The following is a 12,301-nucleotide window of genomic DNA, read 5'->3' on the forward strand; positions in this document are numbered from 1 at the left end:
TGTGAACCTGATGTAAAGTAGACTTAGTAGATAAATCTCAACTCATGATCACCTCAAGTTTCATTTTGAGTAATTTTCACCTGTGTTAAGATGTCAAGGATAGAAAGAAATGTTACTGATTACCTTCTTCTCTTTGAACTCATACTGATTAGATATTCTTCACAAAGAAGAGAATAATTGTTGGACCTCTAGTTCCATGAATTTAAGAATATGAATTACTAAGCTATCTGTTTTAAATTCATATACATATTAGAAAAAAATTTAAGAATTCATGACCAAAATACCTAAGGCATGTTAAATTTCCATTGAGTACATTTGATTTGTTTTAAGTTACTTGTAAAATGATTTTTAATCTGGCCTGGCAATATCATCTCTTCCTCCCGTTAAATGTTTTGAAATTTCTGTGCTTTATACTATCGTCAGACATTTAATTTAACTAGATTAATATATAACTAATACCCATGTGAGACTATTCTTTCCTCAGAAAGCTGTATTTACTACTTATTTTGGCCTAATTTAATAGGAAACAAGTATGGACTTAGAGACTAGAGGCACTTCAGCTAGATACTTGTAATCTAGAATGTCCCACTTGAATCCTATGGATCATATGTACTACTGACTTATGATATTCTAAGACCTAAGAGTGCTGATTACAGGTAAAGCTCTGGTGTTAATTCTGGACTTTGCCCATTTGTTTCAAACTTGAATGTTAGAGTTTAAATAAGTTATAATTTTGTAATAGATATACTTCAGTGATAGTATTACTAGGCCATTTTTTTAGGCCTTTGTGTTTAAGCACTTTAAATAAAACTGATCAAAGACATTTGTGAGGTAAGAGTCAACTTCAAGATTTTAAGTTAAATAGTATTTTTTCCCTAAAATCTTAATATGTTTAGTTAGCTGGTCTTTCCTTAAGGTATTTGCTGATGGAAGTTCACCCAGCTGATTAGTCATAGGTCCCTGATCAACTCTTCTCTGGAATTGGAAGCTTGACAGGACAGAACCTCTTTGTTCCTGCTGCTCGTAGCTCAGCTCAAATTGCTTGGGCTGCTTCTTCTAGCATATAGGAGCACTCCAGTGTTTTTTTCATTGTTGAGTATGTCTTAAGTTTATATGTAACTATGAACTTCCATTAATCAATTCTAAACCATTTTATTTTATTGAAAATTTGAAAAAAAAGGTACCAATTTTAAAAAAATCTTTCTACTAGTAAAAAGTTTTTAATTTAGAAGTTAAAAATTTTAATCAGTATTTTGCATCAGGATAGAAAGTGATTTCTTTACATATTTGGAGATCATCTGGAGATTTTTGACTCATTTCAGGGCCTACTAATAAGGCAGAAAATCTTTAATGTTATACAGGTGACATGATGAAATGGCACAGCATTTGCCCTCTGCTTACTTTCTTTTCCTTCATAGTCTTTGGAGAGCAGATATGTTTGGTCTGACAGCAGATCTTTTATTTTTCCCTCTGCTTATCTGTTCATTTTTCTTTTCTCAGACATTGGCTGATTGTTTTATTGGCATCGCTCCTTCTTAGAAAAAATTGTCCTTAATTGTGTAAGAATTTTCAGTCTTTTGATTATGAAGAGCTCTGTCATTTAAAAGACTGCTATAATTGCTTGGCAATCATGAACTTATTTCTAGGAAACTCAATTTCTGAACTTCTATCTACAACCCTAAGGACCTGGTACTCCTCAATTTTTGCAAGACAATTTTAAGAGCACACAGTTTCTGAAGGAAGGACATGTTCCTCTTTAGCAGTTCCCAGGATTCTCAGAGGCCTGAGGGAGTAAGGGAAGTAGCACACCCTGCTCTCCACTGTTGGAAGTCAGTTTGGTGGCTCCTAGTTTCTCCTAGTCTCTTCTTAATGGTTGGCAAGTTCTCAGCCAGTAGAGAATCACTGGCTTAGAAACTACTTCTGAATATGTGAGTATGTAGCTGATCTAGGTAGCTACAGGAAGAAACTGTTTACCAACCAAGAGCTAGCAGCATAGTACATATGATCACCTGGGGGTAAGAGACACATGTTGCTATTCTTTGACCAAGTTACTTTCAAGATTAAACTCAGTAAACACTTGAATCACCCTAATTACTGTTGTGATAGATATTCTAAATACCAAAAATTAGGAATGAATTTACATCATCAGTGGAAACAACAGACTTTATTATTATTATTACTATTGGCAGTACTGGAGTTTAAACTCAGGGCTTTGCACTTGCTAGGCAGGTGCTCTACCACTTGAGCCACTCCCCTAGCTCCTTTTTGCTTTTTTAGTTATTTTTCCAATTGGATCTTACGTTTTTGCCTGGGGCTGGCCTCAAACTATGATCCTTTTACCTATATTTCCCTCATAACTGAGATTATAGGTATGTACCACCATGCCTGGCTTGTTGGTTAAGATGGGGATCTTCCTACTCTTTGCCTGGGCTGACCTCAAACTCCCAATCTTAGCCTCCTAAGTAGCTAGGATTACAGGTGTGTACCACCACACCTTCAGTCTACATTTTTAAAAACTCAGAAATGACCAGGTATAAAGAAAAGCTAACTCTTCTGAAGGGAAAAAAAATGTGGTTCGGTGATTTAAAGAATATGCTTAACATTACAAATATTGAATGATTAGTTGTTTTCGTTTGTAATAGACTGTGCAATGTACTTCTGGAAATATTCCAGGTCCATATATTCTGGGTTTTGTTTATGTGTTCTAGTGTAGACAAATTGTATTTGCCTTGGGAAATATTCCAAGTGATTAAAATTCTACTTAAATTTTGAGTAATCACGTTGAACTTCAATTTGTGTGAGTTGTAGTAATTATCTTGGTCCTTACTGTTTTATTTTATAGCATTTGCTTTTTGCAAAATATTTTGAGGTTTAAGAAAGGTAGCATATTAACAATGCATTAATTAATGTTCTGTTAGAAACTGAGTGTTAACAAAAAGTTTTGTGTATGAAGATGAAAACATCTTTCTTGGTGTATCCTTTTTAAACATACCCAGTTAGTGAAGCCAGTGATTATTACAGCACCAACACTTTCCTTTAAGGAGCATTTAATTCAGTGAGTAAAAGGTCTTAAAATTTGTTTTGCATGGTACAATGGACCTACTAAAATGTATTTGTGGAATAGATAATAGATGATTTTAAAAAAAACTTCAAAAACCATAAAAACTCACAGCTTGTTCTACAAAATATGCATTGCTGATTGTAGAAGCCATATATTGCCATTGTACTGGTGTTACACTTGAGAATGCTCATCTGGTGCTATCTGTGAACTACTTGGCATTAATGTCTGCTAGAACCTTTTTCCTGTTTCTTCTGAATGTATAATGTGTGCCTTTTAAGTTATTTTTCGTGTTGATTGGTAAAATTAGTGTGGTATTTTTGTATTATAATCTGCACTTTAAACTTTCCTGGAAAGTAAAATTCTACACTATCTAGTTTAAATAGTATTTAAAAATATTTCTAATGTTTACAATAAATATTTTACATACTTTAATTCAACATCTAAAAATAAGAAAAATTTAAAAATATTTTGTATGGTTTGTTAATTGCTATTTAGTGTTGTTTTTTTCTCATTTTGTTTTGTGTCTTTTAGAATGTCTAAAAATGCTTATAGTTTGTAGCTTGTCTTAGTGTAGATGTACACTTAAGTTCTGCGCGTGGGCTGGGATGTAGCTCGGTGGCAAAGTGCTTGCCTAGCAAGTGCAACGTCCTGGGTTCGATCCCCAGTACCAAAAAAGAAAAGACCAAAAAAAAAAAAAAAGTTCTGAGCATAACTGGGTTGTTGTAATTGGGTTGTACCAGTTGTTCCAGTAGGTCAGCCTTTAGTTTCATTTCCTACCTTAGCTCTAACTCTTATTCTCTTAATGTTCTTTTCTTTTTTTTAACTAATTGTTTCAGGTCATGATTAAATTTCCAGGGCTACATGAAAACTGTGTAGGGGTTTAAAAAATTGCTTTTTATGTCAACTAAGTGGTAAAAGGACTAAGTATTAAGCATATTAAATTTTTTTATTAAAATTCTTGGGTTGTGCTGCTAGGCCTTTTTACTAGATTTCTAATTCTAGCTTTTGGTATAGCATGGATTGCCTCAGCAATCTTACTTTTTAAACATAACACAACTTAGTGCACTGACAGCAACTGTAGCATAAGTTTGTTATTAGATGGATGCAAGATATCTAATGGGAAATAACAACCATGTTGTAACCATAATCATTTAAATCAGTGTTTTATGCCCCAAATCTTGAAAACCACATTATGCCAATGTCTATATAGAGCTAATGTTTAGCAGAAAGCATTTGTGATGAATTATTCATCTTGAAATTAAGATTCCTTTGTTTGAGGGATTAATTGGTATGTGTATATATAGTTTCTCATAGTATGATTAACTGTATTCAGTTTGCTATGGTTCTGCTGCATCTGTATAAGAATATTTACCTGTGTCCATATGTTTATTTCTCTTAACAGATATCTTTATTGTTCCCATTTTTTCATAGCATTATTGCTTATATGACCCTATAGTACACAGCAAGCTGTAACAGTGTTAAACTTTGGTTTAATAGTTTTCTAGGCTTTGTTATTTTATAAGCTTAGTAAACAGTGGTTTAGGCATATTCATCCTAAGCACTAAAGTTTAAGTAAGGAATTACTTAATTCAAATTTCTTATAATTAAATGATAGTATTATAGTAGAAGGCTCTTTCCACCTGCTTATATTTTGTCTTGTTAATAACTTGCATCCATCAGAAACATTAGTGTTTAGTTTTGGTCATTTGTTTGGGCTTTTATCAAAAATATTTATTTATAAAGAATGTCTTGCTTACTTTATTTAGAATGACTTATTTCTCATATGTTAATAAATGTATTTCTTTGCATTGCTTTGAACACTTTCATCTCTGCTCTTTTCTAACTTTGAACTTTCCTCTGTGGCTGCATCTGAGATGCTTTTTTTCAGGTATAGTTTTTCTTTTCATTATATATTCTTCTTGGATTTGTATCTAGTTGGGAATTCTTTTCTTCCTAAAATGCTCATGTGAACAGACATTTTAATATAATGATTTATAAAGAATGAATACTGTTTTTATTAATGTTCTAATTGTATATATTTTAAAACTATCCTGTTACTCTCATGCAGGTGATGAAACTTACCAGGACATTTTTCGTGACTTTTCACAAATGGCATCCAATAATCCAGAGAAGCTAAATCGTTTTCAGCAAGATTCACAGAAATTCTGAAATTTTTCAGGGGAAAATTTGAAATTTGATGAATTCCTAATGTATACAGCCTAAAACTCATAATTTTTTTTACTGCTTTAAATCTGCTTATATAATTTTGGTAGATACTGAATTTTTTTGGAAAAGGTACACATTTGTGGATACTTTGAAAAATTAAAACATACACCTCATAGTTGGAAGAGGGAACTACTTTACAACCTCTTTTATTTCATTTTTTTTTTTAAGCCTGTTTTATAGATAAAATTTGGATCTAGGTTTAGGCCATTTCTATACTACAAGATGCTAAGAGGTTCTTTGCCAATGGGTGATAGCCTTGATGTTTCTTCCTGTACACTGTGCCCAGGATCATTCAGTCAAGCCTGTCTTCGTCACATGTGAGCCCGTTATCCTTCTGCGTCAGGAAATCATCTTTTCCTTAGCTTCCCTGATGGTTTTTGTTGGTTTAGAAATTGGTGTATTGGTAGCCCAGCTACTATCCACACAATGTGTTACTGAATTAGAAATATTCTTTGACCCATTACTCAGAAATGACATTGTACTCCTTAGGCAATTTAGTTGTTATCTATCTATCTATCTATCTATCTATCTATCTATCTATCTATCTATCTATCTATCTCTATCTAATCTAACAGATACATTTATATACATGCATGCACGCATGTATACACACATACACATATATCATGGCTGTACAATTAGACCAAGTTCAGTCTTTTAATTTTCTGCATGTTTGTGAAGCAAAGAACTCAGTTTTTGTTAGTTTTTCCCCCCTTGTTCTGGGGCTTGAACTCAGGGCCTGGGCACTGTCCCTGATCTTTGTAGCTCAAGGCTAGCACTTTACCACTTGATGTACTTCCAACTTTTTTTTGGTGGCTAATTGGAGACAAGTCACAAGGACTTTTCTGCCCAGGCTGTCTTCAAACCTTGGACCAGATCTCAGCCTCCTGAGTCACTATGATTATAGCTGTGAGACACCAGTGCTCAGCTTTTTGTTTTTTAATCACCAAAAAAATCTTCATTTAGAAGTTGTAGTTCTTCATTGTTGGGGGCTGATTTCCTAAAACCTTTATGGATTAATATCAATGTAATAAAACTGTTTCAAAGGTTACTTGCATGTTGCAACTTATGCTGTCATCAAAATTATACTTGAAATTTGTCTTTGTAAGAAACATTTTTTGCTGTTGATTCTGGTGGAAGAAAAATCTCTCATTTTTTTTTTTGGGGGGTCCAGCTGTGGGGCCTGAACTCTGGGCCTGGGCGCTGTCCCTCAGCTCTTCTGCTCAAGGCTAGCACTCTACCACTTGAGCCACAGCGCCACTTCTGGCTTTTTTCTTTTTTGCTTATGTGATGCTGAGGAATTGAACCCAGGGCCTCAGGCATGCAAGGCAAGCGCTCTACCACTGAGCCACCTTCCCAGCCCAAGAAAAATCTCTTTATACAGAAGAAAAAATAGCTCTTTTTTTGGTTTATACTATGTAAAAGCTCTTTTTTTTTTTGGTTTATACTAAAATGTAAAGCAGTAAATTCCTTAATTTTTTTCTATATCTTATATTCTATTCACAGTTTTATCACCTGTATAGCTTTAGAATTTGGTTACATGATCCATAGACTCTCAAATTCCAAAATATGAATATACTTATTTTTCATGTACATGCTGTAAGTCGGTCTGATTCCATCTTTGATTGACATGCCTCATTGAGAGAGTAGAATAAATTAAATAGTTTCCTAATTTTGACAACAGTTCTTTTAGGAATTATGTGCAAATAATATTATTGCTACCCAGTTTCTAGATTAAAGGTTTTTAAACTTGCAAAAAATAAATTGTATTTAGTCAGATAGTAAATTTTGTAATATTCCCTTTCTCCCCATAAGTAGTCTTTGATTAAACATCAAATCAGAATCTAAACAGGAAGTATATGGAAATAAATTCACATCACAGAAAATCTACCATAATTTAGCATAATTGCAAGCATTGTAATGCTTGTTTAATAATAGTCACTACATATTAGATAATGATGAAAATGCATTTTGAATTGTCTCTGAGGAAATACTAGTTTTCAGAGCATTGTTTTTAACTACAACACAACAAGAAACATTAAATCTTTCCAATTCCATGTTGGAATCACAGATCACATGGACTCATAGGCACTGTGTCTAAAGGGGAAAGTCTGATTTGTAACATTTTTATTAGAGTGTACTCTGAAATTAATTGTCCTAAGACCTTAAAGAAGAGAGATAGGTTAAACAAACAAAGAAAGGAAGACAGAGAAGAGAAAAGAAAGCCTCACTTTTCCCCTGTCGTGTCTATTCTGGTTTTAATCCTAGACTTCACTTCTGAAGCTCCTGACCTTTGATCATGTGGAGGTTGTTTCCCCTAGTATTGGCATTAGTGCTGGAGATAAACTTTGGGGTGGTGAGACCTGAGGGAATTCCTGCTTACACAATTATCTCCAGTGGCACTAGTCATGTGTTGTCAAGATGGTGTTTACTTATTAAGTAATGTCTTAATTGCTAGAGATGTAGTTAAATTGATTTTTGAATACCCTCAGAGAGAACTGCATCTTTAATAGTGCAAGGAGACAGGTAACAAAAATACATTTTGGGACTTGATTTCTTAAATGTGCTAAATTTGACTGAAAAGATAGAAGTAAACAGCAAGATTTTAATAGTTACAAGGTAGGCTGATTCTTAAGTAAAATTTGCTGTGTTAACTAATAGCTTTTATACAGTAACAAATACGAGTTTTCTTTTGCTGTGAAGTGTATCTGGAAAATTATGTACAAACAGTGCTAATCATTCTCTAGGGCCTCTTTAGTCTGAGTGATTGCTCTTTATTTTCTGTTCATTACCAATCTACTGATAAAGAATTTCTGGTTCTTTATGTAGTTCTGTTAGCTCATAGTCGTTAGCTCCCTAAAAATTGTATTAATATAAAAATATCATAGCATTATGAAGAGTTCATGAATTTCAGTTTAATTTCATAGCCAGACTAAAGGTAATTGAGTAGTTATTTGCAATGTTTCATTGCAACATTACATTGTTAATATTCCTGAAGTGAATTATTTCTACAGTCCTTAGAAATCCAGAAATTTCCAGGGATTTACTATATTACAGTGTGCCTGACTTATACTGGTCTTCACTGTTTTAGTGAAATTCATTGTTGTTCTTTCCCAAACATATAGATTTACTTTATAGTGTGTACTTGAGTTCTTCATAAATGCATTTTGAAAAAAAATTAGACTTTCACAATTTGAATGGGTTATGTTTGGAGTGGTAATGTTAGTGGTATTTTAAAATACAATTTTATGCATTTAATTATGTTCATAATAAACCAAATTGAGTTTAAGACAAAATTTGCTACATTTTGAATAATCAGACATTCCCAGCTCATTCTTACATTGTCATATTTACTCTTTTGTATGATTGTACTTTTGACTATGGACATGAGTTGGAAAGATGATATATTTTTATAGAATTATGTGTCCAGAATGACCTTAGAATTGCATTGTATAGTGGAAAGAGCACTGGACTACTAGTCAGTTCTCTCTCTTGAATTCAGGGCTCCACACAAATTAATGAGTAGATGAAACAAAGTGAAAGTATAAAAGCATTCTTTTGTGTATGTTTTGCTATTTGGTGGTACATTACCTTATATCCTGAATCTCACAGTAGGACTTCTGAGGTCTTCATTTATGAGTTTCCACGTGGTCTGCCATTTGATCTTGGCTTGCTCTTCATGTTTTATAGAGGTAGCCACTTGGTTTGCTGGTTGGTGGCAGAACTCAGTTCTGACTGACTGCAAATCACAGGCACTCTACTTGTACCATGAAATGATTTGAAAGATTGTCTAGCAGCACCTTCCCTTGTGTTTGATTATAGAGACTCCAAATATTCTGGAGAACCTGGAGGGCAAGGTTTGAGGGGACAGGTTGGGATTTGAAGGCATCAAAATATAGGATATTTTACATTTTTGGAAAAACAAAACATTTGAAGGTAATTTAAACCTCCCAATTGTTTGATGGTTTTAAAGGAAAACTAAAAGGAGCTTGGATTCTGTTCGGCTGAATCCTGACATCTGTAAAGACAGTTTTATGGACATCTTTTTCTGTTTACAAATAAAGCAGATTAAATACAGTTTTGTCTGCATTAACCTTTTTACTGTCGTATCTAGATTTCTCTTGTATTTTCTCATTCCTGTTTTGGGTATTAATTTTAAACAGGGAAAGCTTGCTAATTATAAACATCATTGGCATCATGTATTTTACACAGAGGCTAAAGGTTAACTTCTGGAAATAATGAACTCTTTTCTATACATGTTTACTTTCTATATATGTGTGCTTTGTGGTATTTCTGGATCATTCCAGTCAAAAACAGTATGTAATATTTCTTGCTACCTGAGAAAGTATCTTTTAAAGAATGTATAACCAACACTCCATTTACTTTCTATTAGTATGTAGAGATTTTGTATCTAATTCCTGAATGTAGTTTTACAATAGCTTGTCATTGTAAATGGAACAAAGTACATTATCTTTATAGTTATTCTAAAATGTACATTATGTAAGAATTGTAAATACTATACTTGATTACTTTGTATGCTGAAAAAATTACCATAATAATTCAATAAAAATCTCACCTGGCATTGTTTTCTGCTGAGAAATTCTACTTTATTTTCACTTACTTTCTAGGCATGTCTGTTAATCTGCCTTCATATTCTGCATTCACATGCAGCCATCTGGAAGGAGTATGGCTTCCTGTCCACCAAAGGAAGCCCCATTACTAATCTCTCACTTATTCTTAAGCTCCTAGAATAAGCTTCCTTTCCCCAGTAGATAGCCATCATTCACTGCCAGACTGGACTAGATGCCATTACAGTGGGCAATTCAAAAGCAGACCAGAGGCAAAGCTAGCAGCCCAGAGACAACTTCTAGTTCCCTTCCGGTATTGCCTCCAGTTTAACCCTTATACCTCACAGGAGCTTGAGGATCTTACCCACCAGGAGCCTCCCAGGAAGCACAGAGATGGCCGTCCCTAGGAGGATGATTCATTCTTCTTGAGGCACAAGCAGACAGCTTTCTTTCCCAGGTGCACCAGGTGCTGCCATCAGATACAAGCCTCTCTCCCACCTCATATATCTGTCCCTAATCTAGACAACACATTTATACTTCATCCTCTTCATAAACCAATGAAAACACGTTTCTGTGTGCATTGGAATTGAAGGAATGGAGAACTAAAACCAGATCTCGATGCTTTTCTTTTCCTTTAAAAGCTGCTTGAGGTTGGGCTGGAAATGTGGCTTAGTGGTAGAGTGCTTGCCTTGCATGCATGAGGCCCTGGGTTCGATTCCTCAGCATCACATAAGCAGGAAAAGCCAGAAGTGGCACTATGGCTCAAGTGGTAGAGCGCTAGCCTAAGCTGAAGAGCTGAGGGACAGTGCTCAGGCCTAGAGTTCAGGCCCCATGATCAGCCTCCCCCCCAAAAAAAAGAAAAGTTGCTTGAGATTTAGTTGCCCATGGCTTATGCCTACAATCCTAGCTCCTCAGGAGACTGAGATCTGAAAGTCTCACTTCCAGAGCCAACCCAAGCCAACAAATCGAAGAGACTTACCTCCAATTAACCAGCAAAAAGCCAGAAGTGAAGGTGTGGCTCAAATGGTAGACTTCAGTCTAATGTTCAGCCATAATTAGAAAATGCTGAGCAAGAGCTAGAGGCTCAGAGTTCCAAGTCCCAGTACAGGTACACACACAAAGTTAAATGAAAGCAGGACTAGGGGCATGGTAGATTGCCTGCTTAGCCATGAATTCAGTTTCTGTTAAGGCAATAAAACAATTGGCCACAAAGCAAAGCAAATCAGAAATTCTTTCTACCTGTGCTATCCAAAGCTACATGTCACTATTTAACTAAAATACACAAGAATTTCTCAGGCATAGAGCCCCATTTTGAGAACCCAGTAGTCAATGAAACTCTAGGCACACCCTGGACTGTCGCCATAGGATGTTCTGTTACACGACGGTGGAGAATTTGCCACTTTCTTGATATAGAAACCCTGTTAAGCCTTTAGGTATGTCTTATACATGGACACAACAGGACCATACTGCTTTGTCACCTACTTTCACTACCTATATGGCTAATTAAATAATTATAAAAAATTTCAAATGTAGAGGACAGCTTCAATTCCATAGCCTCATTAAAAACATTGTTCTGTTTAAACTGCCTACTTTTTCTCCTCCTTGGGGTTTTCTCAACTAAATCTCAGACTCTTCTTTAAAAAAAAAAAGTTTGGCCCGGCACCAGTGGCTCATGCCTGTAATCCTAGCTACTCAGGAGGCTGAGATCTGAGGATCTTGGTTTAAACCCAGCCCAGGCAGGAAAGACCATGAGACTCCTATCTCCAATAAATCACCAGAAAACCAGAAGTGGCGCTGTAGCTCAAGTGGTAGAGTGCTTGCCTAGAGCTGAAGAGCTGAGAGACAGCACCCAAGCCCAGAGTTTAAGCCCCACAACCGACCAAAAAAAAAAAAAAGTGAAAAATGTTTTGATGGGTGGGTATATTTTTAGGCTCATTCAACATATCAGATATTGTTAGGTAATGGAGGTAAGTTTAGTTGAAAAAAAGATAATATCTCCTATTGGAGTTTTTCTATTTTGCAGAGGAGCAAGATCAGGCTTGAGAGTATGTGAATGGCCCTCAGGGAATGGTTGAAGATAGGTCCAAGTCCCGACACTAGATGGGAAGGTGTTTAGTGACTGTTTTTGTAGTCATATAAACCAAGATCTGAAGGTTTAATATGAAGCTTAATATTTATAAATATTCTAGAAAAGTTATGGTGGTTAAACTTTTCATATATGTTGGATATAAATGTTATATTGCATATACACCCCCCCATTTACACACACAGACACACATATATACATACACACATACATACAGTGGGAGAGGTCCCTGATAGAGTTGGGAACATCAAATGACAACGTGGCAATTCTATAGAGGAGTTTAGCCTTCCTCCTACTCCATGGTAGTTAGTATATGTTGAACTTGTCAGGTCTGTTTCATAGGTCTGGTGTTGCATAGGT

At 35.1% G+C, this 12,301-nt stretch overlaps 1 protein-coding gene across 2 annotated transcripts in view; it reads left to right on the forward strand.

Annotated features, from left to right (window-relative positions):
- Positions 1-12,301, forward strand: part of Acap2 (ArfGAP with coiled-coil, ankyrin repeat and PH domains 2) — a 130,166-nt gene that overhangs the window by 110,217 nt on the left and 7,648 nt on the right. The window contains exon 23 of one of the 2 annotated variants that reach the window (XR_006145973.1): positions 5,130-5,784. Coding sequence is in view for 1 of the 2 variants with exons in the window: in XM_042670179.1 (XP_042526113.1) it covers positions 5,130-5,230 (101 nt within the window). In the remaining variant the exon portion in view is untranslated. Of the gene's footprint in view, positions 1-5,129; positions 6,071-12,301 lie in introns of those variants that run through there. The other variant, XM_042670179.1, reaches the window with a different exon arrangement.

The sequence above is a fragment of the Dipodomys spectabilis genome, unplaced genomic scaffold (genome assembly GCF_019054845.1).
Source record: "Dipodomys spectabilis isolate Male_0828 unplaced genomic scaffold, ASM1905484v1 ptg000017l, whole genome shotgun sequence".
Lineage (NCBI taxonomy): Eukaryota > Metazoa > Chordata > Mammalia > Rodentia > Heteromyidae > Dipodomys > Dipodomys spectabilis.